Consider the following 27,193-nt stretch of genomic DNA (forward strand, 5'->3'; position numbering starts at 1 on the left):
AATGACAGATTATCTATGATATTATCAGTTTGATGGCTTGGGTCCACTCCCCTCCAAATTGATGCGACAGATGAGAGGAGGAGTGCAAAAATACAGTCCCACCCTCTCCACAATATTATGGTTCAATTGGAAACACCTCATCGTGCTGAAATAAAAGACACACAAAAATGTGAATTGTGTCATCATTTAATCACCCTTTACTTCTATTCAAACCTTTGATATAAGAAAATAAGACAATATTTTGAGGACAGCTGAAAACCTGTAACCATTTATCTCCATAGTAGTTTTTCCCACTATGGAAGTCAATGGTTACTGATTTTCAGCTTTCTTAAAAATATCTTCTTTTGTGTCCAACAGAAGAAAGTTTGGAACCACTTGAGGGTGAGTAAATATAGTGAGTAAATGTTTATTTGTGAACTATTCCTTTAAAATTAAAAGTGATTATGTTCCCTAGAGGAAAGATTGAGACATAAGGTACATTAAATAGCTTGTAGATGATGGAAAGTACGCTATGAAAGTAGTTAGAATCTGTGCAATTGTGTTATCCCAAATAAAACCCAAAATGAGGTTGAACATCTCTCCAAAAAAAAAAAAAAAACACAGCTGGGTAGAATTTTACTTAACAGTTACAAAAGTTAAAGCTTCATCAAATACTTTATTCTTTAAAACATGTTTAAATTTCTCTGCTCACTAAGATGATTTTCACTTATGCTTATCGACAGCTTTTTTGAGATTTTTTTTTAGTGGATGTGAAAAATCCCTCACTGTAAAATCTCACTGTGTGGAGTTTGCATGTTCTCCTTGCGTTCATGTGGGTTTCCTCCGGGTGCTCCGGTTTCCCCCACAAGTCCAAAGACATGCGGTACAGGTGAATCGGGTGTGGTACATTGTCCGTAGTGTTTGTGTGTGAATGAGTGTGTATGGTTGTTTCCCAGTGATGAGTTGCAGCTGGAAGAGCATTCGCTGCGTAAAACATATGCTGGATGAGTTGGCGGTTCTTTTCGCTGTGGCGACCCCAGATTAATAAAAGAACTAAGCCGAAAAGAAAATTAATGAATATTTGTAATCGAGTTAAAATCTGCCCCTTTTCATGCTTGGTTCAGTCATGGTGTGTTAAATATCTGCACTGCAGTGTGAATGAAAATGTGAACAGGCCTTGACTGTTTACCTTGTCTCTATACATGTCCACCACCTTCATAAAGAGCTGTAGTTTCTTGCCAAGCTCATCAAATGCTCTGGGTCGGCCCTCGTGCTCTCTGTACCGCTCTTCAATGGGCTCACCATATTTCTACAAAAACCCAAAGACAAACAAAATCCTGCTCTAACAAACGATAACAGAGGCCTGATTTTTTTTTTCAAACATTCTCAGAAATGAACAGGGGCTTGTGACAGGATTCATAGTTGAATTTATGGTAACGCTTTAGTTTAGGTCACAATTCACGGTATTAACAGTAACAGCTTAATAAACTTATGAGGTAGGTAGTGTAGTAGTTAGTGAGGTAGAAGTTGGGTTTAAACTGAGTAGGATTAGGGTTGCAGAATAAGATCCTACTTTTTAATGACTTTTTACTTTTTTAATTTCTAACTATTAATGAGCAGTTAATATCTTATTAACAGGCAGGTGGTTAATAGCATGAATTGTGACCTAAACTAAAGTGTTACCTAAGTTTTCATTTAATTTTTTTAATTCAATAACCATATGACGTCTAAGCACATACTTTGAGTTCAGCCAGCTTGTGCTGGTAGATTTCTTTGTCCTGGTCCTCTCCTTCTTCATACAGCCAGTTTTCTGTGTCCTCCAGCATTATGGTGAGCCGATTACTTTCCTGCAATAGAGACATATTAACCCTCCCATATCAACACACATATGTAAGTATTTTCTGAATTGCAGGAATTCAGGTAGATTATAAAGGGAATAAAACATAAGCTTGTCTGAGAACATCAACTCTGGATAACAACGAAATGATGTGCTCACATCTTCAGTGACATATTTCTCGTAGATGCCACACAGCTTGTCTCGCAGGTCGTAAACGTACTCCTCCACGCCATTTTTGGCATCATTCCTCTCCTTCTCCAGCTTGTCCTGTATGATCATTTTTTTCTGGAAGAGACAATGCTTTACTAGCTGGGCTTTGAATACATTCACTACTGACATTTACTTCTATCACCCTATTTGGACAAACAAAAATTAAACACTGTAATTAACCAGATTATAAATGAGACAGCAAAGATTCTCTTGTGAAAAGACATGTGCTTGATTGGATAGTTCACACAAAAATTATCTTTTCTTTATGCTTAAGTGGTTCCAAACCATTTTAAGTTTCATTTCTGCTGAAAACTAAAAAAAACATTTTGTACAATACTAGAAACCAGTAGCATTGACAATCATAGTAAAAAAACAAGGCTATTTATTTCCAACATTCTTCAAAATATCTTCAGGGTTCAATCATATTTGGATGAACTATACTTTTATACTTTTATACTGACTATTCACTTGCAGCGATACACTAGCATTTTTTTCTGTATATTTCATGATAATATTCATGAATTATAAAGAATTCATTGTCTACTTAAATGTTTGTAATACACTTAAGCCAACCCAGGCTCATTATTGATATGTACCCTTTCATACATTTCTGTAAATCGTAAAATACATCCCAGGAACGACTTTTTGTTGCAGTTTTTGTTTTTGTGAATCCATCAGAGGCCTTAGTGTTTACTTTTTGAGATCTGAAATTTCTCTTGCGAGTGCCATTCGTGCCTGCTCTTCTAACGTAAATCCACCAGGGGCCACTGTCGACTGACTGACCGACCGATACCCCCACCCACCCCCTTCCTAAACCCAACTGATAGCGTTTTCCAAAGCACTGAACCGAGTGTTTTCAAAACTAATCCAGAAAAAGAAAAGCCCTTGCGCCAGTCTGATTATTTACTATGTTTTCAAATCTTCTGTTCTTCTGAAAACCCTGTTTTCACTCTGTTATTTACTTATTTATTTAGTTTTTTAAAATGTATTTTTGTTTTTGTCTTACCCACCTTCTAGAACAAATTTTCATCAGACTCAAATCCCATTGTTACAGTCAATTCCTCTCTGCATCTCAAGTCTGCCGACGTATGTGGCAAGCCACTGGGCAATCTGGTAACAGCGGAAAAGTCATCATACCGCGGCATCATACCGCTCTGTAGCGTTCGTTTGAAAGATGAAATCCAGCCATACGGACCAATGGTTACCAAATTCGTGCTCTCCAGAAATATATAGAGGGGCACATTTTCACAAAGAGCTTGTGTTTAACTTTGGTTTGAAAAGTGCGCCTGCTGCGCCACCGCGTCACCCATAATAATACTAAAAACAGAATATTTTTAAAAATTCTTAAGATTTACGTGAAAAAATTACTTCATCCACTCGTTGTGGCTTGTTTATGAAAGAAATTGAATGTCATGAAATGTGCCATTTCTGGTCATTCAAGTGATTTCAGAAATGAAGCAGGGCTTAATTAATTAATAAAAAAATAAGATGTCATGCTTTGAAATCACATAACCAACAAAACTAAGATTAACTACTAACAAATACTCTCATGATTTTTTTCTTGACAATAAAAAACACAACCGCAGAAAAATCTGTGAGGCCAAAGTTCAGACTTATATTTAGAGCCCTATAGTGTGAGATTACATGGTATTTTCATTTTTAATGGCAAAGGATGAAACAGTGAGTGTGTGGCATGACTCTAATGCTAAGCGCTGTGCTTGCGCTTCACTGACGCAATGATCTACTAATATCTTTTCCCTAAGGTCTGAATTGAGCTCTGTCATGGATATTTAGGGCAATCGCTAAATCCCTTGTAGATTTTAGCAACACGCAGAGTACAAGATACAATCAGTTGTGCTGGCATGTGTCATAAACAGGAGCTACCAAGAGACAAGTATAATGACTTTGTATATATTATCTCTGAAAGTGCAAAAAATTTAGCTAAGACTTGAGATGGGGATCAAAAAAGGCAGTCTGGATTTCTGTAAAGAGAACAGATTTTTACTGAGCTGAGTTGAATTAATAGCAACACTCAGCATGTTCTCCAGGGGAAATGAGGCAGGCTAAATGTAAATGGAAAAAGCACTAGACTCACTTCATATTCAACAAAATGGGTGAGCACATCTCGATCCAGCTGACGGGTGGTGTTGGCCAGAATGGGCAGATCTACACTCTTCACCTTTGACTTGGCTTTGCTACTGCTTGCACCTTGATCCTGCTTATCACCGTCCTTTAACAAAATGTCAAAATATACAATTATCAAGAAAGCTGTGTTCTTTTAAGATGTCATTTAAAAAAATTGGATGGATGGATGAGTGGGTGGATGGATGAGTGGCTGTTTAGATGGATGGATAAGTGGGCGGGTGAGTGGATGAATAAATGAGTGGCTGGATGGATGAGTGGATGGATGGGTGAGTGGATAGATGGATGAGTGGCTGGCAGGATGGGTGAGTGATTGGATGGATGGATGGGTGAGTGGATAGATGGATGAGTGGTTGAGTGGGTGGTTGGGTGGATGGATGGATGAGCGGGTGGATGGAAGAGTGGATGGATGGATGGATGAATGGCAGGATAGGTGGGTAGATGAATGGATGGATGGATGAATGAATGGACAGATGAGTGGGTAGATAAATGGATGGATGGATGGATGGATGGATGGATGGATGGATGAGTGTTTAGTTGGTGGATGAATGGGTGAGTAAGTGATTGGGTGGGTGGCTGGTTGATGAATGGATGAGTAGGTGGGTGGGTGGTTGGTTGGTTGGTTGGATGGATGGATGAGTGGCTGGATGGATGGGTGGATGGATGATGTGTGGATGGATGAGTGGATAGATGAATGGATGGAGGACTGATTAGTTGGTGGATGGATGAGTGTGTGGGTGGTTGGTTGGATGGATGAACGGATGGATGGAGGGATGAGTGGATAGATATATGGATGGATGTATAAGTGAGTGGGTGGATGAATGGATGGATGGATGAATGGATGGATGGATAGGTGAGTGGGTGGGTGGGTGGTTGGATGGATGCTTAAGCGGGTGGATGGATGAATGGATGAGTGGGTGAGTGGGTGTTTGGATGGATGGATGGATGGATGGATGGATGGGTGTACGGATGGACGGATAATGGGTAGATAAACAACCATCTATGGATGGAGGAGTGTTTGGTTGGTGGATGGATGAGTGGGTGGGTGTTTGGTTGGATAGATGGATGAGTAGGTGGATGGATGAGTGGGGGTGATTTGGCAATTGGATGGATTAGTGAGTGGATAAATGGATGAATGTTTTAGTGGATGGGTGATTTGGTGGTTGGGTGGATGGATGGATGGATGGATGGATGGATGAGTGAGTGAGTGAGTGAGTGAATGGATGGAGGGATGGATGGACGGGTGAATCAGTGGGTGGGTGATTTGGTGGTTGGATAGATGAGTGAGTGGATGGAAGGATGGATGGATGGATATACAGTAGAGAAAATAGTTTGAATAGAAGGATGGATGGACAAACGAAAAAAATTTATATAATTTCTATAATAAAGGACAGACAAACAGACAGTTAGGTTGGCAGATAGATGTGTAGATAAAAAAAAGGATGAACAGGTGGATGGATAAAATGCCAGACAGATAGAAGTACAGTTGATGACTTTCCTGTGGAAAAGAAGATTTATTTCTAATTAATTTTACTCCCTTTAGAAATTTATTTGTTCAATTGGCTACGCAACAAAACATTGTTGTCCAATAACTCACGAAAGTTAATTAGGAACTTTGCTAGTTAATCTAATTAAGGTTGTTAAGCCTTAAAATTAAACTTTAAACTGAATACTATGCAAAATAACTTGTAAAATATTATGTACTGTCATCATGGCAAAGACAAAATATATTTGCGATAAATTTCTAATCATTTTGCCTTCAACTGTATTCATGGACAGATAGATCTACAAAAGGATTGATAAATGGATGGATGTATATGCATATACTGACATTTATGAAGATAAAATGTACCTTGATGCCAGAGTTATTCGCTCTCTCCTCTTCAGAGGGCTGTTCTCCTTGGCCTTCCTGATCCACCTGCATTTTACTCTGTTGACAAATGCGTAAACAAAGTATCAGCAACGCGTTTCTTTTGGCTTGTATGTTAAGTTTTTTTAGTCTATAGTCAATAGACTATATGGCACCAGAGTTTCTTGACTATTGCGTAAGAATGAGAGTATTGTTCCTAGCAAAATTGGCCTTAAAAAGGGTATTTTTTCATTTTCCGTCAGTCTTATTACACAATGTAACTAGAGAAAGTTTGGGTTTTAAAGATGAAAATGATCAAAACTCGAACAAAAAAAACAACTCATAAAAAATGAAATGCTAATGGTCTAATCCGATTTAATTTATTAGGCTAAGCTAAGCTAAAAGAGACTTCATCAAAAAGAAATCGTCTAATTGGAATAAAAAATTGTTCAAGTCAACTGTATAGGAGACTTGAAAAAAGAGCCCTTTTCCGTCGGTGCAATAGCCTAGTGGTTAGCGCGCCGATATATGGTGCAATAGCACGTCCGGGCGTCGCAAGTTCGAATTCCGGCTCGAGGACATTTCCCTACCCTACCCCCTCTCTCTCTCTCCCACTTTGCTTCCTGTCTCAATACTGTCCTATCTAATAAAGGCAAAATAATAAAGGACAAAAATAAATCTAAAAAAAAAGCCCTTTTCCAAAAGTGTAGTTTTGCTTAAAAATCTTTTCATATTTATCTGGTAACCATAGTAATTTCAGTTAGGACCACATTTAAGACATAAGAACAGCATTTCCAAAGTGCGTTATCTAACTTAGGTGATATTACAGAAACATCCTAGCTTGACAAAATGTCAATGTCAAATTTATTTATATAGCACTATTAAACACAACCAGAGGTTGACCAATGTGCTGCACAATACACATCACTACAAAGAAAAATATAAAATTATAAAATTATAGCTAAAACTGACAATTTTTATTGATAAAATGCCAAATCAAAGAGGTAAGTTTTCAACCTAGATTTAAAAACAGACTGAGATTAAACATATCTAATATAGAGGTGCAGTGCATTCCACAACTTACAGCCAGCTACTGCAAAGGCACGGTCAACCCTGCATTTCAGCATCAACTCAGAGATGCATAACAATTTCTAGTTAGATGACCTAAGAGGCCGACCAGACGGATGCTCAATCAATATGTCTGACAGATAGGAAGGTGCTATGCCATTTAGAGATTTAAAAATCAAGAGAAGAATTTTAAAAATAACACGATAGTGCAAAGGCAACCAGTGCAAAGAGCGTAAAGTTGGTGTAATGTGGTCATGTTTCTTGGTACCTGCTAAAAGCCTTTCAGCAGCATTTTGAACTAATTCTAAACGGGATAAGGTTTTCTGACTAATTACAAAGTATACTGATTTACATTAGTCCAATCTAGTGGTAATAAAAGCATGGATTATTTTTTCTATTTTTTTTTTCTAGATAGAATAGGTTTGACTGTTTTTTAAAATTCAAAGCTGAAAGAAGCAGGATTTGACCACTGCATTTATCTGTTTGTCAAAGCTCAAGCCATCATCCAGAATAACACCCAGATTTCTTACCCAGGGCTTCATAGAAAAACTTAATTTTTCAAGATTAACTATCGGTGCTCTAAAAGAGTTTGATAGGCTGAACAGAATTATTTCATCCTTACTCTCATTAAGATCTAGAAAGTTCAAAGACAACTAGGCTTTCACATCCGAAAAGCATAGCATAAAATCTTTAGCCCACATGAACTTGGTATTTAAGGCAGGTAGATTTGGGTGTCATCTGCATAACAGTGAAAAGACAAACCATGTTTTCTAAAAATAGGGTCCAGAGGAAGCATATATAAGGAGAAAAGAAATAAGTAAATGGCTGTGGGGCAACCTGACCGCTGTGCTAACTTCAAAGATATTAGAATGCTAACAGAAGAAAAAGTTTATAAATGTGCTAACCAACAGTGGCAATACATTTAATGATGATTGAAAATGAAGACTCTTGGAGGACCCTGAAGATGTGTTACATTTCCATGGCAAAACACAGTAATTAAAGACTGCTGCACAACATGATATTACAGTTAGCACAGGAACTGCTACGGAGACAAACAAAGCGTCACAGAGCATCACCGGTTTAGTAAAAGTGACTAATGAATGTTTTGTTTTTTTGCAGATTTTGTTTATTCATTTTTGTTTTTGCTAACTCATTAGCAGCTTGCGCAGTGTTATGCCGAGTTCAGACTGCATGATTTCCAAAGTAATCATGACACAGGTGTTTTCACACTGACTATCTGGGCTAACGTTTTGTTGCTGCTGTGTTTACACTGCACTGGATCGGCGACAGGGGGTTTCACATTGCATGACTTTACAATTGGAGAACAACAGACAACTTTGTCCACACTACGTCTCACAACTAAAAACACGTAGTACAAAATGAGAAAGAAACCTTTAATGGGGTAGAAAATGTACATATTTGCTCAACTGAGTTTGAAGGTTATTAGCAATTTCTCCTCAACTTTTTTCTTTTTTGTGATATTGCTCAGATGAAACGTCAAACAGACAAGCTTGATATATTTAGCATGCCAATTATCTCAAGGGCATCGCAACTCATTGGCGATTCTCTTAGATCGCATCTTTGATGGTTCACACTGTGTGATTATTGCTCACGTGAACGAGCACCAATTTGTCAAAACCTGTGAACTTGGCATTAGTTGCTTGGACACAAGCTTGAGTGGATTGTCAAACTTGATGACAATTTTTGATTTCTTAACTAGAGATAAGATACGGTTTTGTTAGATTAGATAAAAAGTCCAAATAAAATTTGGATTTGCTTCTGTAATACAAATTCATCTTATTTTGAGCTAAGACCTACGATAAGAAACTTATACGCCCCCTGGCTATCTGTTCACCTCCGACCAAAAACTTTTGCTATTTTTCTAGGCTTGCTTTGAAAAAAACTGTTGATGGCACATCAGAACTCTGCAAACCTAAACAAAGCAATACCAAACATAACAACAACAACAACAACAGCAAATCCTCCTCCTGTGTCTTCAGGACAGAGGTGTCACTTTCAGTGCCAACAGCAGCGAGTTTAAATTAGTCACACCAGCGAAAATGAAAACTGTTGTGTTTCAGGAAAAGAGAAATTCACACTGACTTAAATCAGCATGAAGAGTAATAAATTATCTCTTTGTTTTTGGTTTATCTAATTATTAATATATTTCTCTCTAGTCTTGTCGTTTACAGAATCCCACAAGACTTGAATTTGATTGATTGATTTATTCATTCATTTTTGGCTTAGTCCCTTAATCTGGGGTCGCCACAGCGGAATGAACCGCCAACTTATCAAGCATATGTTTTAAGCAGCGGATGCCCTTCCAGCTGCAACCCATCACTGGGATACACTCTCATTCACACACATACATTACAGACAAGCTTACCCAATTCACCTACAGAGCATGTCTTTGGACTTGTGGGTAAAACGGGAGCACCCGGAGGCAACGCAAATACGGCAACAACATGCAAACTAATTTTATTAATTAGGTATTAATTAATTGAACCTAAAAAGTTTCCTACCTGCTCCTCTGGCCTGCCTTCATTCTGTACAGTAGGCTCTGTGTCCATCTGCACGTCCTCCGGCTCTCCTTTCTGCTTCTCTATCAGAGATGCACTGGACACACTGAAAATGCCATGCACATTCACACGCACTTTCACCTTGACCTTTGAACTGTCCCCATCAGGCTGCGGCACAACATTCTGTACACTAAAGCGGCCTGGACACAACAAAAGCAGAAAATAATACTTTATATTGCCATTATAATTTTCCCTTCCAAATCTTTGCATTAAGAATTTCCAGTCACTTCCATGACAACATGTGTATAAAATCAAGCATTAGGCATGCAGACTGCTTCTACAAATATCTGCGAAAGAACAGGTTTCTCTCAGGAGCTCAGTGAATTTGTGACAATTTAATAAGTTGTCATCTATGCAATAAGGTCATTTTTTAAAATTTCCTGACTATTAAAACTTTAAAACGGTATTATAACAATGTGGAAGCCATTCAGAACAACAGCAACATATAAAATAACAGTGCGGGGTCAGCCAGTGTTGACCCTTAACCCTTTCACATGTAGGTTTCAAATACCCCCGTGTGAGTTTTTGAATCTGACTTCATTTATAATGCATTGCTTTAAACTTTCCGTGGCAACACATCAAGTTTAACACCCTGCAACCCTGTTGATTTATTTATATATATAGTTTTTTTTTTGTTTCACATGGATGAGTGTTTGGTATGCAGGAATGGCCTGCACAGAGTCCTGACCTTAACCCAACAGAAAACCTTTGGGATGAATTACAGCAGACACTGTCAGCCAGTCTTTCTTGTCCAACATTAGTACCTGACCTCACAAATGGACTTCTAGATTTTCCAATCTAACCCTTTCCTAAGTCTTTCATCTTCCATCTGGGCCTATCCAAAATTGTTAATAGGTGGAACACCCGTATTATGGAAGGAATGGATAGATAATAATAATAACATTTTGGAAGACCTTTATGAACATGACAAATTAATATCTTTTGAAAGACTTAAACATAAATCTAAACTGCCTAATAATCAGTTCTGGAGGTATCTATAGTTGAGACATTTGCTCACAAATGTCTTTGGCTCCCCTTGAAATTCTGCTAAGGGTAAAAATATTGATAACATGGTCCGCAATATTAAAGGCACTGGCCATGAAGCTTCTAAATACTATGCACTACTCATTAGTCAAATGATTCAAAATATTAGTTCTGCAGTCATGATAATTTAGGAAAAATATTCGGCATGCACATTTGAAGATGAGAACTGGGAAGAAAATGCTTGGAATTTAATATTAATGTCTAGGAATGTTTGAACATGTCGTATGCAGTTTAAAATTTTACATAGATTTTACTGAACTCCTAAAAGACTATTTAGAGCAGGCTTCAAAAATAATGCAGAATGCTGGCGATGCCAAGAAGAAGCAGGTAACCTATTTCATGTATTATAGCAATGCAAAGAAGTCCAACATTTTTGGAGGGATGTGCATGAAAATTGCAGACCCAGTATGACTTTAGCCCAAGCTTATGCATACTTGATGACCCCTGTCCCTTAAGCCACATGAATAAAGCTAAATCACAGCGGATACAGAGTTGTATCATGCTAGACAGACAGGTAATTGTTAAAAACTAGAGATTTTCCAGTAGACCTCCGATCTTCGAGTAGATCTCAGAGTTAGGATGAGTTGCGGCTTTTAAAAAAAACTCTTGTACAGTTTACATGGAAGAATTAATTTTTTTTTGATAATGGGGGGAAAATTTCTAAATATCTGCGACCCACAGAGACAAAATATTAATTAGGCTATTATATTAGCAACACCCCCCCCCCCTCTTTTTCTTCTTTTTCTTTCCTTGTATGTATTTTGGTTTGGTTAACTTAATTTATATGATGTTATTTTTTCATTGTATTTATTTATTTTGTGTGTTTCCGTTTTTATGTTAATGCTCTCTATTTGATGTTCGTGTGCATTATTGAAACAAGAAAAATCAATAAAAAGTTCAAATCATAAAAAAAGAATTCCCAAAAAGCACACTTAAATCTTGTGGAAAGCCTTCCTAGAAGTTGTTATTGCAGCAATGGGAGGGTCAATTCATGAGATTTCCATATGACAGGGTCAAAAACGAATGGAAGTTTGCCACTGAAATCATTTAAATTGACCCTCAATTTTAAAATACAGGGGCACATTGTATAACATGCACAATTAAACTAAATTCATCCTGACTGAGGTGAAATATATGAAAAGTGAAGAGCATTACATTACATAGTTTTTTTTTTTTTTTTGCAGAGTTGACATATAAAACCTGTATTCAGGCGCACACACACTACCTTACACTTAATATGAAGAGAGTTCAGAGCGTATGTGGTGTGATGGGATTAGGCGCTTCAGGGACGCCGTGTCTCAGCCCTAATTAACTGGCTGACAGGTTGTATTTTGACACCTCTGTGACCCCCCCTCACCCTAACCCACTTCAGTTAACGTGTAAAGATATAACAGGTGCTCGGACGCAGTGGATAACAATGCTGAGGGCACTCTTAATCAAATGAGGACATGAATGACTATTTAGGGTTCCCCTGGGCTTCGCACCAGAGAGATTGGTCTCATTTTGGAGGTAAATTAGGCTGGAAATATCTGACGCAAACTCAAAGTGAAACATTTACAACTAATTGCAATAGGTTTGTGATTAAAGAGATAGTTCACCCAAAAATGTGTATTTACTCAGTCTAAGGTGTTGTTAAACACAAAAGAAGATATTTTGAAGAATGTTGGAAACCTGTAACCACATATTAGAAAAATCGTTGGGTTTCGCTACAGGTTTCTAGCTTTCTCCAGCATTTCTTCCTGTGTGCTCAACTGAAGAAAGAAACTTAAACAGGTTTGGAACAGTAACGAGTAAACAAATGATGGCAAAAATTTCAATATGGAGAAACTATCCCCTTAAGTCTACTTTAAGAATGGCTTTGCAAAATGTAATCAGAATAATCCTGATAAAGAAATGAAACACATACAGTAATACAGACCTATTCTGACGTCTGGATAGGGCAGATCATGTGGACAACTATAAAATGCTTCCAGGTCAAACGGTTCCTTCTTGTGGAAGGTGATGATCTTGGAGAAAGGTGCTGGGTGGTTCTTACTGTACACCTCACATTCCCTAAAGACAAGGAAAGAACAGGTGGAAAAACAGATTTTTAAGTTCTAAACACTTGCTGTATTTGTCATAATTATATTTTTTCATTTTCCTTCAGATAGTCAGGGGTTGCCACAGCGGAATGAACCGCCAGCTATTCCAGCAAATGGATATTTTACGCAGTGAATGCCCTTCCAGCCTAGCATGTTCCCTGTGGTTTCACAACCTCATTACGCATTAACTAGGATGCTATAGTTCGTTGCAAGTTTCTCGTCTGCAGCTGATCTGTGTTATATTCCTATTACTGGGTGATTTAGCCCTTCTACAATGTAAGTTTTATGGCCCACCAGGTGCAAATCAAACTATGATTGCCAGGAAATGTAATATCACACCTAAATCCTCAATAAGCTGCATGATTTGAAGTATGATTCACTGGCACAAGTTCAATGCTGACGTTTAATTCTTGGCGGGTTTTGTTCAAATCCTGAACACTGAGCATCAGTACATAAATCAGGGATGCAAAAAATTTTGGGATGCCAAATATTATTAAAAGTGTATTGAAAAATGGCATTTTCTGGTCAAAAGAAAAAATGGCCAAAAATATGAGCTAAATAAAAGGATGTTCTGTGCAATATTACCCAGTAGCTTTCAGCGTGCTAGTTTCACTCTCCGTACACATGCAAGGGTGTAGTGTTGTCAGCACTATTGATTTATCAATAAATATCAACATTTTACTAAATATTGATAAATATCGATACTGAAATATTTCAAATGATACAATCTTCTTTTTGGATAGTATCGATACAGGCTTTGCTTTCTAATACTCACTCTTCTCACCAGCAGGGAGATGAATAATGAATAATAATATTAAGATTTAATCGCGTTTATTTTAATCAGAAATAGAAATTGCACTCATTCATTTCTTGTGCTTGTATTTAATTCCTCTAGGGACTGCTGACATACCTGATATATAAGATAATATATATATACCTGATATATAAGATAATATATATAAGATATATTATATGGTTTAGTTAAGTTTTCCCTTTCAAATTAGCTCAATATAATAATTATCCATGCATATGCTGCTCATGTACACCTATACTTATTTTTATATGAACCACACATGCTCATTGGAAAGAAAACATATTTGTTCAAATAATATGCCGACAGGACATTTCTTTGTAGTATTCTTGCTCCTGCTGCTTGCAATAGCCTTACACTGATGTCATAGCAACACTGGTAAAATTGCGCCTCATTTCGGTGCAACCCATATTAAATAAGTAACTAGTACAATACACTTCCTGACAAAAATCGTGTTGCCTATCCAAGTTTTAGTAACAACAAGTAACAACTTGACTTCCAGTTGATGACTTGGTATCAGAATTCATTTTTATCAGAAGTTATGGTGCAGTGGAAAAAGAATGATTTTAGTTTATGACTTATTCATAAAGTCATCTGGAATGGCAAAGGAAGCGTTCTTGCAGGACTCCCAGAGTTCATAGAGATCTTTTTGATTCATATTCAATGCCTCCTCCTTCATCTTACCCCAGAAATGCTTAATATTGTTCATTTCCGGTGACTGGGCTGGCCAATCCTGGAGCACCTTAACCTTCTTTTCCTTTCAGGAACTTTGATGTGGAGGATGAAGTTTGAGAAGGAGCACTGAAGAATTTGCCCTCTCCTGTGGTTTGTAAGGTAATAGGCAGCACAAATGTCTTGATACCTCAGGCTGTTGATGTTGCCATCCACAGATCTCTTGCATGCCCCATACTGAATGTAACCCCAAACCATGATTTTTCCTTCACCAAACTTGACTGATTTCTTAAAGAATTTTGAGTCTATGCCTGTTCAAATAGGTCATCTGCAGTATTTGTGATGATTAGGATGCAGTTCAACAGATGATTCATCAGAAAAATCTAATTTCTGCCACTTTTCCAAATGATCAACTAGATTGATTATTAGTCCAGTTATTATTAGTTGCTCTTACAACTGGGATCGAAGGCAAGACTTTTGTCAGGTGGTGTACACTTTATTCAGATAGACTGTTTAAATTTTATGTTGAGTCAACTAAATTGACTTAAAACATCTACTGAATATAAAACTTTAAAAATAAAGTTTAATTAGTTTGCATAAACATATATTTAAGTAAAATAAAACATATGCTGGTAAGGTTTATTAATCCAAATTTTTAAAACTGTACCCACACTGGATTCGAAGAGGTAATAATGGTTTCAGTAGAGTCTCTTACCCAACACTTTCATCTGTAGGAGACTTCCAGCGAAGAGTAATGGGAAAGGGAACTGTGTCTGTAATGGAGAACTCTCGAACTTTGAAGGCTGGAGACAGGATTGCACACTTGGCACAAACACACATACAGAAAATAAATAAATAAACATTCAAGTATACGCACAAGCAAATGCAGTTACATAAGCGGTCTAAATGTGGTATTAGCGTAAAGAATCAGAGACAGCGTTGCATGGTAATCCATGCATGCATCACACAGATTTCATCTTGTTTTTACACCTCTCCCACAAACTCCCCAGTGAGCTGGCACAAGTGTTGAACTGCTCTGTATCACACATCACACTGCTCACACCTCTGCTGACATCTATACCGCCTGTTAACAAGGCCATTTTCACTGAGAGTTTGCTCATCTAAAAAAATGACCAAATAGTTATTTTGTGCTCGCAGCTTATTATGACTTATAGTTATAGTATCTTAAAAGGTTAGTTCACCCCCCCCCCCCCCAAAAAAAAAATTTCTATTGTTAATTGCTTACCCTCATGTTGATCTAAACCCCTGAGACCTTTGTTCATCTTCAGAACACAAATGAAGATATTTTAGATGAATCTGAGAGCTCCCTATGGGCGAACTGGCCATCTGGCAATTCTTGCAAATGCCAGAAGGGCTGGACCAATTTTTAAATGTGGGCCGGTCAGTTTTTTTATTTTTATATGTATTGTACTTAAGTGCAGACAGATTTTATCTTTTGCTAGATATGATATTATGATGATGATAATAAAATTAATATTGATAATAAATGTTAAGCATTTGGCCCAATCGGCAACTGCTGCCTGGTTTCAAGATGCGCCGACCCAATCCAAGGTTACCCGGACATAATCAAAATCTGGCAAGAATGTCATATTATTTCACCATCTTTACACCAAAATAAATAGTAAATGTGCGTGTCCGTGGGTGGGGCTGTGTCAGTGTGGTAATGTGGGCTGGTGTGGCTACAGTGCCAGGGCTGAATTTTTGTCCCAGTCCGCCCTAGAGCTCCCTCATCCTTCATAAATAGCTATGGACTCGATTAGTTCAAAGCTTGACCTAAGTTTAAACAAAAACATTGTCAAAACATTTCTTGTGACTTCAACTTTAATTATAAAAAAAGCTCCAAGAACACTTTTGTGCGACAATGCTTTACATTGCTTTACATTTAAACTCCTGAAGTCGCACTGTTTTGACACTGTTTTTGTTACTTTTCTGAACTTTGAACGTCTCAGGTTCGTTGCTGTCTATGGAGGGACAGAGAGCTCTCAGATTTCATCTAAAAAAGCATAATTTGGTGTTTGGAAGATGAACGTCATAATTATATTTATTCATTTTCTCAGGGGTCTCAGGGGATGGGAACAGAATGAGGGTGGGTAATTAGTGATTTAAGCTCCCTCTAGTGGACATAAAAATAAGCACTAAGCAATTTTGTCTAATAAACTAATCTAATAGATGTCTAGCATGGATAACGTGGCTAAAACAAGGCAAAATTTGGCCTGTCAGTGGAAATTTAATAGGATACTACACTCGACACAGCATACTGCAACATATCTAGGAATTTCTTCCACGTTAGTCTGTCCTAATCTTCTAACCATTAATTTAGTTTACCCAATTCACCTACAGCACGTCTTTGGAAATGCCAATTGACCCATCTGAGGCTTGAACCAGCGACCTTCTTGCTGTGAGGCGATCTACTACCTACTGGGCCACCGTGTCACCCTATTTTCTATTTTACTTTTTGCAACAGAACAACAACAGCATACTACAACAATTATCACCGCAGGTACAGATTATGTGCTTTATTTTTGTTAACTCAGTAGCAAGTCACCCAGTAGCCTATTAATAATGTTAAAAAGGTTTAATATATATTATTGAGGTTATTGGCCTTTACCACTTCATTGGAAGTGCAGTGGCTGGTATTTAAATGTTTCTGGGATGTCGCATCACATTTTTTGCAGACAGACAAAAAGAGGTTTGTTGCTGGAATCTTGTCATGTGTTGTTAGGACACAGAGTAAGAATACCCCAAAAATAAGACAAATCATCAAATAAACAGATCAGACAGACTTCACATTCGTAGTTAAATATTCCAGTGTATTTGATGATATAAAATAAAATAATAAACTAAATATATGCACAAATATCTGTCCAGGTCAGTGTCTTCAGCAGTAAATACATGGAGAACTATTAAACAAATGTTATTGTAAGGAAAATAATTAAAACATTATGCTAAATAGAATCAAAATAACATTTTTAAATAAAAAGTTTTAAGTTTTACTGAGTGATGGCCAGATTGATTAGCTATACATGAACAAAGGAAAATTAGGACCTGTTTAAGAAAATTTTTTAAGACCTACAACAAAATGTTTCAGCAGATTTAAGGCTTTTTAAGGCCTAAAATTTAGTTTTTGAGATTTAAGACATTTTAAGACTTTTTAAGACCCTGCGAATACGCTGTAAACACAAATAACGCTTGCTGGGTTGAAATGAAGTATGAAATTAAATGAAATTCACAAAACTGATGTCTATGTTTACACTTTGGAAGATGATTTACAGTCCATCAATGTGCACATTTTCCCAGCACACGCTTTATGGCATCAAACCCATGATTGTTTTTCTATTTGAATACAGCGCTCTACCAACTGAGCTGCATTTGGTATGATTCCTGAGTTTTACCACTGACAAAAATGCACAACATATTTTTTGTGGATTTTTATGGACAATATTTTAATAAAAACTTTTATTAATCGTACGGGTCACAAATGACTCTTTTGATCATATAAGCTTGAGGACATGTTGTTTTCATTGCCAAATATGTTTCGATTATGATCATGGTTCTTTATTTTTTTATGTTTGTTTGTTTTTTTAAACTCATGCCACATGAATAAATAGTTGTTTCTTGTTTTACCTGTAAAGCAGATCCTCGAGCCACAGCCTCGTCTGCATTTAGTGTGGTGCTGGTGTCTTTCCCGAAAAACTTTGAGATTCTCTCTTTTATAGCTGGCATTCTAGTGGCTCCGCCAACCACCTCGATGGCATAGATCTCGTCTCTGCTAAGCTCTGTACCAAGAAGAATTCAAATCAGGAATGGATTTCAATTTGACATCTGTAATGACTGATTCTTTGGGTCGTTTGCTGCTGCTGCTGCTTACTTGATTGCTCCATGACTGATCTCAACGGTGCCTCCACCCTCATCATTAGCTGGGAACACATCTCTTCAAATTGAGTCCTGTGTCCAATCACAATCACAGGGTTCTGTTTAAGCCATCAATACTACTTCAAAAGAACAATTATCCTTAGGTGTTAAGCCTGAATTGCTTCATTTGCATATGTCTCATTTCACAACTTTTTGAATCTACTTACAACAGCCATTAACAAGTCTGTTATTTATTAAAGTGGTAACATAATTAAACAATGAGATAGAAGCACTTCAACAGTCTAAGCACTATTAGAGTTTAAGGGAATATTCAAGTAAACAAAAGGCTTTAAAATAGAATAACAACAAAATAAATTGTTAAACTGTTAAATGGAAATTATTTTGATTAACATGCATTCATTAATTTCCCTTCAGCCTATTCGTTATTTCAGAGGTAGCCACAGCGTAATGAACCACCTTGTATAACAGTAAATAAAAATAGATAGCTAGATAAATGACTGAATATTGATGAAATACTATTCAATGGTCATTCGGCATAACATCTATTTATGAATTGAAACAACATACTCATTATAAACTGTACTTAAAAACATAATAATAATATAATAATAATATAAAATAATAAATAATCATATGAAATTTTATGATATTTTAAATTATTAAAAACATCTTGCTCCAAATTAGTAAAACACTTTTCAGAGAGTAAAGCTAAAGCTCCACACTGACGCAATTGTCATAGTGACAACAGCCAGTGACATACCACTATATAAACACACCATTAGACATATGCAAATATTCAATAAATCATTTATTGTGATAATGAACACCCACAATAATGATATCATGGGCCCTTAAAAATAATTCTGAATAATTCTTTATTATTATTATTAAAACATGTAGAGTGCCTTTAACAATATTTCGAATATTGTATGATTACTCAATATCGCACTAAATTCTTAAAGACCAAATAGGCGATTTATTTCAAACACTCATTAATTCATTTTCTTTTTGGTTTAGTCCCTTTATTAATCCAACCAAGGCTCGTTTTGGAAACATAGTCCCGCGGATGTTTCTGGAGACAAACTTCTGGAGAAATACAAATTGGGAGGTTAGTATTTGTCCAGGTTTAGTTTTTCGCGAATCTGCGAGAGGCCGCTGTGCGCGCTTTTTTGCATTTCGAACGCCTCTCGCGAGCTCCGTTTGTGCCCGCGCTGTTCTTGCGTAAAGCTGCTGTAGGCCGCTGTCCAGCGACCGTCTGTCTGACTGACTGAATGACTGAATGATTGACTGGGTGACTGGCCAATTGGCTGACCCACCCTCCTCCTCCTTTCCTAAACCCAACCGATTTAACAGATTGACCCGTCCTTGGCCCGCCCGCGCCCTTGCTTGCTTCCCTAAACCCAACCTACAATTTACAAAAAACGTTCAGAAAAAGAAATGCCCTCGTCTGATTTTGACAGCATCTTCGGATTTCACCACATTCTCAACCTGTTGTGAACTCGTTGTTTTTGTCTTACCAGTTTTCTGGAACCGCCCTTCCCTGGCTCAAACCTGGTCGTCGCGGTTGCCTCCCCTCCGGGTCTCTGCTCCGCCTACATATATGACGAGCTAAGCAGACAAACTGGTTGCGGCGAGAAAGACCTCCACATGGAGGTGAGCTGTCAGACGGCGAGTGTGAAGAGGAGCAGCGTCACATAGCCCTGTAGCATTCGCTTAAAAAAATGAAATGCAGCCACCGTACCTCCAGCCACATAAATCGCGGTCTCTAGAAACGTCCGCGGGACATTGTTTTCAGAATGAGCTTGGGTTGCATTAATCTGGGGTTGCCACAGCGGAATGAAACAACAACTTATCCAGCGTATGTTTTACGAATGCCCTTCCAGCTGCAACCCATCACTGGGAAATACCAATACACTCTTGCATTCATGCACTACGGCCAATTTTGCTTATTCAATTCACCTCTACCGCAAGTCTTTGGACTGTGGGGAAAACCGGATAACCCAGAGGAACCCCATGCCAACATGAGGAGAACATGCAAACTCAGCATAGAAATGCCAACTGACCCAGCCTAGGGTCACGTTAATCTGGCCCACGAAATTATACATTTTGTAACTGTTTATAGGACTTTTGTTGTGTTTGTGGTTATATTTCCTGTTAAAGTAACATTTTTTGTAGCTTAGGTTAAAATACATTTTAGCGGGTGTTGTGGGAATACAAATTTATATAATCTAGCTTCAAATTAACAATAAAATACTACATTTAAAAGTTATATTCTTTCTGTTTTAAAAATCTCATTACATTCAAAACTCTAGCAGGCCAAGCATTAGACATTTAACCTATTGTCTTTATTCACTTCCTGACTATCAGGTCTCGATGACTCTGCTTTTGTCTTTGTGGATCCATTCAGGCCGAGCAAACTCCTTTTTTGATTAAATCCAGGTGGGTGACACTTTAGTGTCTTGATAGGTTCTTTCAACTATCTAACTCATTTAGAATTCTCCCCATCTTCAGCTTACCACTATCCCTCTAAAACAGGGGTGTCAAACTCAATTCCTGGAGGGCTGAAGCCCTGCACAGTTTAGTTCCAACCCTGCTCCAACACACTAACCTGTAGGTTTCAAACAAGCCTGAAGGACTTAGTTAGTATGATCAGGTGTGTTTAATTAGGGTTGGAACTAAACTGTGCAGAGCTGCGGCCCTCCAGGAATTGAGTTTGACACCTGTGTTCTAAAACGGTCGGTCGGACTCTTGCAGACTTCTTTGAAGATGCCTGTTTTGACTGCAGAACAATTAGCACGTTCTCATAAATTTTTTTTTTGAAGATAAGGCCTCCTAGTTTTGTTTTATGAAATTTCCTACAATTTGGTGCCGTGACCCGGAGGCTGAAATCACAAAATTTCCTACAGTCTATTGTAACTTGTAACAATTAAATATTCAATAATCTCTTTTTTGTTCAGTAAAATCAACTAAATTACATGTAAACGAGACACAAACTAATGTACAGGAATGAAAACAGTACCTGTTCAGTTTCCCATGTACATCGATATCGTTCATGAAGCACTCGATGTTGAGAGGCAGATCAGAAGAGTTAGCGCTCATGAGTTTCTTCAGTTTCTCGCACTCCTGATAGAGCCTTAGGAGTGCTCTCGGGTTGTCTTTGACATTTAGTTTGAAGCGGTTTTTGAAGTCTTCACAGAAATACTCTACAAGTATTTCATCAAAGTTGCGTCCACCCAAATATGGGTCAAATGCTGTAGCCAACATCTGAAACAAACAAGGGTTTAATGATACTTTAGATAATGGCTTTGTAAAAGATTAAAAGTAAAATAGGTAACATGAATAACACAGACCTTTAATTTCCCCTTGTTAAAGGAAGCAATGGCGACTTGGTAGGATGAGTGGCCAATGTCAACAAACACAACATTTCTGGGTTTCTCTTCTGGGTTTGGCAAGTCTTGTTTATAGATGCCATAGGCCAAGGCCACTAAGAAAACAATTAAATAAGCACATGTGAACTGTAATACTAGACAGACTTGAGAATAGCTCAAAAAATCATTCAATTCCAATTTTTCTTTTTCTAGTACAGGAAGTTCCTAAAAATAATTTTTAAAGGTCACCTATTTTACCCCCGTTTTCAAGATTTAAGAATAGTCTTTTGTGTCTCCAGAATGTGTCTGTAAAGTTTCAGCTTAAAACACCCCTCAGACCTTTTAGAACGTTAAATATTCAACTTGATGTTTCAAGTAAATTTAGATGACTCAAAATAACATTTGAACAGTCTATCTGAAATAAGTGTACACTACCTGACAAAAGTCTTCTTTTCAATCACAGTCTTAAGAGCAACAAATAATAACTTGACTTTTAGTTGATCTTTTTTTTTAATGGCAGAAGGTAGATTTTTCTGATGAATCATCTATTGAACTGCATCCCAATCATCACAAATAAGGCAGAAGACCTATTGGACCCCACATGGACCCAAGATAGGAAAGGAAATATTATGGTTTGGGGTTACATTCAGTATGGGGGCGTGCAAGAGATCTGCAGAGTGGATGGCAACATTAACAGCCTGAGGTATCAAGACATTTGTGCTGCCTATTACATTACAAACCACAGGAGAAGGCAAATTTTTCAGCAGAATAGCTCTCCTTTTCATACTTCAGCCTCCACATCAAAGTTCCTGAAAGCAAAGATGGTCAAGGTGCTCCAGGACGGGCCAGCCCAGTCGCCAGAATGAACATTATTGAGCATATCTGGGGTAAGATGAAGGAGGAGGCATTGAAGATGAATCTAAAGAATCTTGATGAACTCTGAATACCTCTGATACCACATGATCAACTAGAACCAGTTATTATCTGTTGTTCCTAAAACTTGAAAAGGTGACAAGACTTGTCAAGTAGTGTACCTCCAAATCAGGGACTGGCAGAAAAAGTTTGAAAAACACTGAGCTACAGGAACCACAGAGGGTCAAATTCCATTGTGCAGGAGAAGCCATGGCCTAGCTCAGCTGTCATTATATCTAAGCTTATAAACAGTAAGTTATTTCAAACTCAAAAAACATAAATGTAAAAAAAAAATAATAAAAAATAAAAAAAACAGGACAAGAAGTATTATTTTCAGGACATTTGGTAATTTCTATCAATTTCAGGTCAATTCCTAACAACCCTCTTAATTTCAATGTTTTCCAGAATGTGTGGGAACACTGGAAATATAATATTCTTGACTTAACTTTGTCAAACAAGACAAAATCCAGCTTGAATTGGTGATGAGAAAATAACAGACTCAGAAGATTGTGAAAAAAAACACTCTCTTCAGTTCATCACTTGTTGCGCAGCACAAACAACTGTTAGTTGCACACCGGGGAGCACTGGCCAGCATCAATATTACTTCTAGTTTGAAATGTTATTACTTCATTGCAATGAATCAATATATATTCTTAAATCCCAAAGCAAACCTTTTAGTTGAGTCATAAATAAAACATGAATAGACACTATATTGATCATCACAATCCAAAAAATTATTACAAGAATTCTATTTTTTCTGTCTCAGCTTTTAAATTCTGACCAGTTTATCAAGCAATAACTGTTGTTTTCATGCTCTTTAATGTGGTGTGGCAGATCGCTGTATTTGCGCCTGAGATGAAACGGTGAGTGAATGCGTTTGTAATGGAACATGCTCAGGAACACACACAGACGATGATGAAAGCTTACAAAGACTTTGAACAGGTGTGCAAACTAATCAGATCATAAGACAGAGGGAAAACTGAACAAAGGGACAGGGCAGGCACATGATAGCTATCATTCCTTTCTTTTTAATACAAGTAAAAAAAAAAAAAAAACATGATCACTGACAAAGAAGATAGCATAAATGTTGTATTGGACATGTGTCTCTTTTTGCCATTATTACCATTGTCATTCTCATTATTATTCATTCATTCATTTTCTTTTCGGCTTAGTCTCTTTATTAATCTGGGGTCGCCACAGCGGAATGAACCGACAATTTATCCAGCACATGTTTTACGCAGCGGATGCCCTTCCAGCTGCAACCCATCTCTGGGAAACATCTATACACACTCATTCACGGTCATACACTACGGACAATTTAGCCTACCCAATTCACCTGTACCGCATGTCTTTGGACTGTGAGGGAGAACTCAGAAACGTCAAATGGCCCAGCCGAGGCTCGAACCAGCGACCTTCTTGCTGTGAGGCGACAGCACTACCTACTGCGCCACTGCGTCATCATCATTTTTATCACTATTATTATTATTATTATTACTACATTATTATTATTATTATTACAGTATATTACTTTCATCATCACCAACTTTAGTATTATTATGGATTTTATTGATATTATGATGGATTTTTTTTGTACTATTGAAGATCATATATGGATAGTTGACAATTATATATTGATATTAAGGTTTTGTTAAAGTAAATGTCAAATGCAATATAATTATTGGGTTATTACAGCCATGTGTAATTTACAGGTTGTTTAAGGCCAAGTTTAAGCTTTGGAGAACTGAATGATAAATATTATTTACTATCAATATTATTCTGATTGTCATTAGAGTTTATACACATTCCTGTTATTCCTATTTTTGTTCGACTGCTGTTTGCATTCTGTGTATATCAAATATTGTATGTTTAGCACTCCTTAAATAAATATAAATATATATAAATAAATAAATATAAATAAATAAATAAATAAAATGCATTTAATTGACATCTAATTTAATTACATTTCATTTACAAATGTTCTAACAGTGTACCAAAAACTGTAATCTTTTTTAAATGTAATTTTTGTATACCATTACACTTTTGCCAGCACTTACTCTGTCCATGATGTTGAAAATGACAAAAGAAACATGATTGCATAAGGAGAGGAAATTGTTATCACTTGTTTCATAAATGAAGTTCCTGTCAATCATCATACATTAAATCTGCTTCAGCGATCTAATTATCCTCATGATTAATGAGACACTGAGTAATACGTGTCCATTCCATTTAGTCATTCATGTTCAGTGTGCAAATCTACCCACACAGCAAATGTAGACAGCAGACACACATTCAAAATATACGGTGCACAACGCAAATGAGTACACCACCTTTTAAAAATAAATATTTTTATCCATTTCTCAGTGAATATAAATGATTTATTTTGGAGCATTTAAATAAAACAGTATTATTGAATCTTTATATTCATTCAAATAAGAGTTTGGTCACCTAACATCTTTAGGTAAAGAAAGATAATACATTTAAATTCAAAAGAGATGTTGCAAAATCATTTACAAACTACTAGATTTCAACTAAATTATGTTTTTTATAACTCTCTTGATTTTTGCTCTTATTATTATTTGTTCTAACATGTTCATTGACGTGTACTATTGTGTTGCACCATGACCAATATAAGATATTTTATCAGATTATTTCCAGTTTCGGCTTTTGTACCGGCTATATAGACAAATATATTATTGTATAGCATTCTATAAAACATATTAATTTAAAAGAGAAATCTGTGAGGGCTATACTCATTTATGCTGAGCACTGTACATTATAAGCAACGTTAAATTGCAAGTGTTACATTTAACAGCTATTTCAACATTTTTCCATGCATTTATGAATAGTATCAATGTAAATCAGTGTATTTAGGATGACTAAGTGATGTTAAAGATTTTAGGTCACTAGTATAAGATAAAGGCCAACATAAAGCATAAGATAAAACCAACATGAAATCTGTCTTCAGATTAATTTCACTGACCTGCTGTTGTGTCGTTAATCAGCCTCAAGCAGTTCAGCCCAGCGATCTGAGTTGCGTCCATCACGGACCGCCTTTCGACATCCGTGAAGAAGCTGGGGACCTAGAGAGAGCCCAAACGTGTCAAACCCACGACAAGAGCACTGTCAAAAGTGTCAAAAGCTCTACTGTAAGTCAGCTTGATCCAGACGAACTCACAGATATCACGCAGTCCACAACGGGCTTCTTCAAGGCATGTTCAGATGTTTCCTTCAGCTTAGTAAGCAACATGGCGGTCACCTGCTCGATGGTGAACACCTTGTCCTCATTCAGATAACGTACCTGTGAAATGGCAAAAAAATTATTTAAAAAAAGGATTTCGAGTATGGGTAACATTGTAGAACTTTGCTTTTTTTAGGGGTGAATTACACCTCCTCTGAATGTAATGTTATGTGTATTTATAATGGTTTATTTTCCATGAATTGATGATTTATTCTCCATGAGGGATGTCAAAACAATATGCTGGGTAAGTTGTCAGCCATTTAAATAGTGAAAAGACCTTGACCTGATATGTATTCTAATAATTCTAATAAATATTATAAATCTGACTTTCCTTATAATGATAATCATACAATTGTCAATGCATGGTCATGTAAAGCATGCTATACAAAGGAAGTACTGAGTCAACAGTCTAAAACTGGCAGATCTAGCCTACTAGATCTAGCCTACTGTGTAGTTTGATATACTGGTCTCCCCTTTTCGAGATCAAAAATAAACAAATAAGTACAAATCAACCTGTCATGGTCATCAAGTAGAGTGCACCACTAAACTCACTAGAGGGCACTCTATACATCCCATCTTCCACTAAACAGAACTACAAATACCACTATGTCCTGCAGTCACACACCAGTTTCAGCTCACCTCCCGATTACATGGACTATATTGAGACCATTCACACACTCTCAGAAAAAAAGATAGATAATGGTACAAATAATGTTCCTTGAGGAACAGATTTGTACCTTTGTAAAAATTGTCCCCTATATAATACAAAAAAGGCCTCTTATGATACTGTTCTGTGCCTTTTATGGAACAGTTGAATTGAAGGTACACAATTGTTGTCAGTTGTTCTCAGGTACACAATTGTTCTCAATTGTTCACAACTCCGTCTTTATTACAATAATAGAAAAATACATATGACTGGAAAGGCAAAGTGATATTATGAATAATTTCTATATTAAAACAAGAATCATGATTTAAAGGTATATGTTTAAAGAAACGTATAACATTAATTATTAAGTTCCACAACACAATAATACAAAACAACTGGTAAAACAGATAACTGTAGGTATTGTAAACTAAACATTTAACACATTTTATATAAATGTTTGGTAAGCACTGTTAAGGTACAAAGTATCTTGTCACTGTGGTGATACCTTGATTGGATCAGATTTGTACCTTTAATGAAGGTACTGTACAATATAGTATCTGTGCTGGTTTTGAAAAACAAATGTACATTTTGGTTTCCCATGGTACATTGGTAAATCATGTCCTTAAAGGAACAAACTGCAATAATACTAATTTGTTTCTTTCTCTTAAGGTACAGTTCTGTCTCATCAAAAGGTAATGCCCCAGTGACAAAGGTTTGTACCTTCTTTGGTACAACATTGTACCACTTTTTCTGAGAGTGCACACACATCGATTACTGAGTCTTGCTTCTTTAGTAAGCATTATGTAAGTGTTTCCTAGGGAAAAAGACTCAGGAATGGATGTGAGTCAATCTTTAAATAAGAA

At 36.9% G+C, this 27,193-nt stretch overlaps 1 protein-coding gene across 2 annotated transcripts in view; it reads right to left on the bottom strand.

The window, feature by feature from the left end:
- hspa4l (heat shock protein 4 like) overlaps positions 1-27,193 on the bottom strand; it is a 35,926-nt gene that overhangs the window by 5,188 nt on the left and 3,545 nt on the right. For both annotated transcript variants that reach the window (XR_015513755.1, XM_087290995.1), the window contains exons 4-17: positions 25,622-25,744; positions 25,427-25,526; positions 21,517-21,650; positions 21,186-21,430; positions 18,162-18,238; positions 17,918-18,069; positions 14,988-15,094; positions 12,627-12,760; positions 9,608-9,804; positions 6,021-6,098; positions 4,122-4,256; positions 1,976-2,101; positions 1,719-1,826; positions 1,169-1,288 (exon numbers count right to left, since the gene is read on the bottom strand). Coding sequence is in view for 1 of the 2 variants with exons in the window: in XM_087290995.1 (XP_087147121.1) it covers positions 1,169-1,288; positions 1,719-1,826; positions 1,976-2,101; positions 4,122-4,256; positions 6,021-6,098; positions 9,608-9,804; positions 12,627-12,760; positions 14,988-15,094; positions 17,918-18,069; positions 18,162-18,238; positions 21,186-21,430; positions 21,517-21,650; positions 25,427-25,526; positions 25,622-25,744 (1,836 nt within the window). In the remaining variant the exon portion in view is untranslated. The remainder of the gene's footprint in view (positions 1-1,168; positions 1,289-1,718; positions 1,827-1,975; positions 2,102-4,121; positions 4,257-6,020; positions 6,099-9,607; positions 9,805-12,626; positions 12,761-14,987; positions 15,095-17,917; positions 18,070-18,161; positions 18,239-21,185; positions 21,431-21,516; positions 21,651-25,426; positions 25,527-25,621; positions 25,745-27,193) is intronic.

This window comes from Danio rerio, chromosome 17, assembly GCF_052040795.2.
Source record: "Danio rerio strain M-AB ecotype USA chromosome 17, GRCz13ab, whole genome shotgun sequence".
Classification (NCBI taxonomy): domain Eukaryota; kingdom Metazoa; phylum Chordata; class Actinopteri; order Cypriniformes; family Danionidae; genus Danio; species Danio rerio.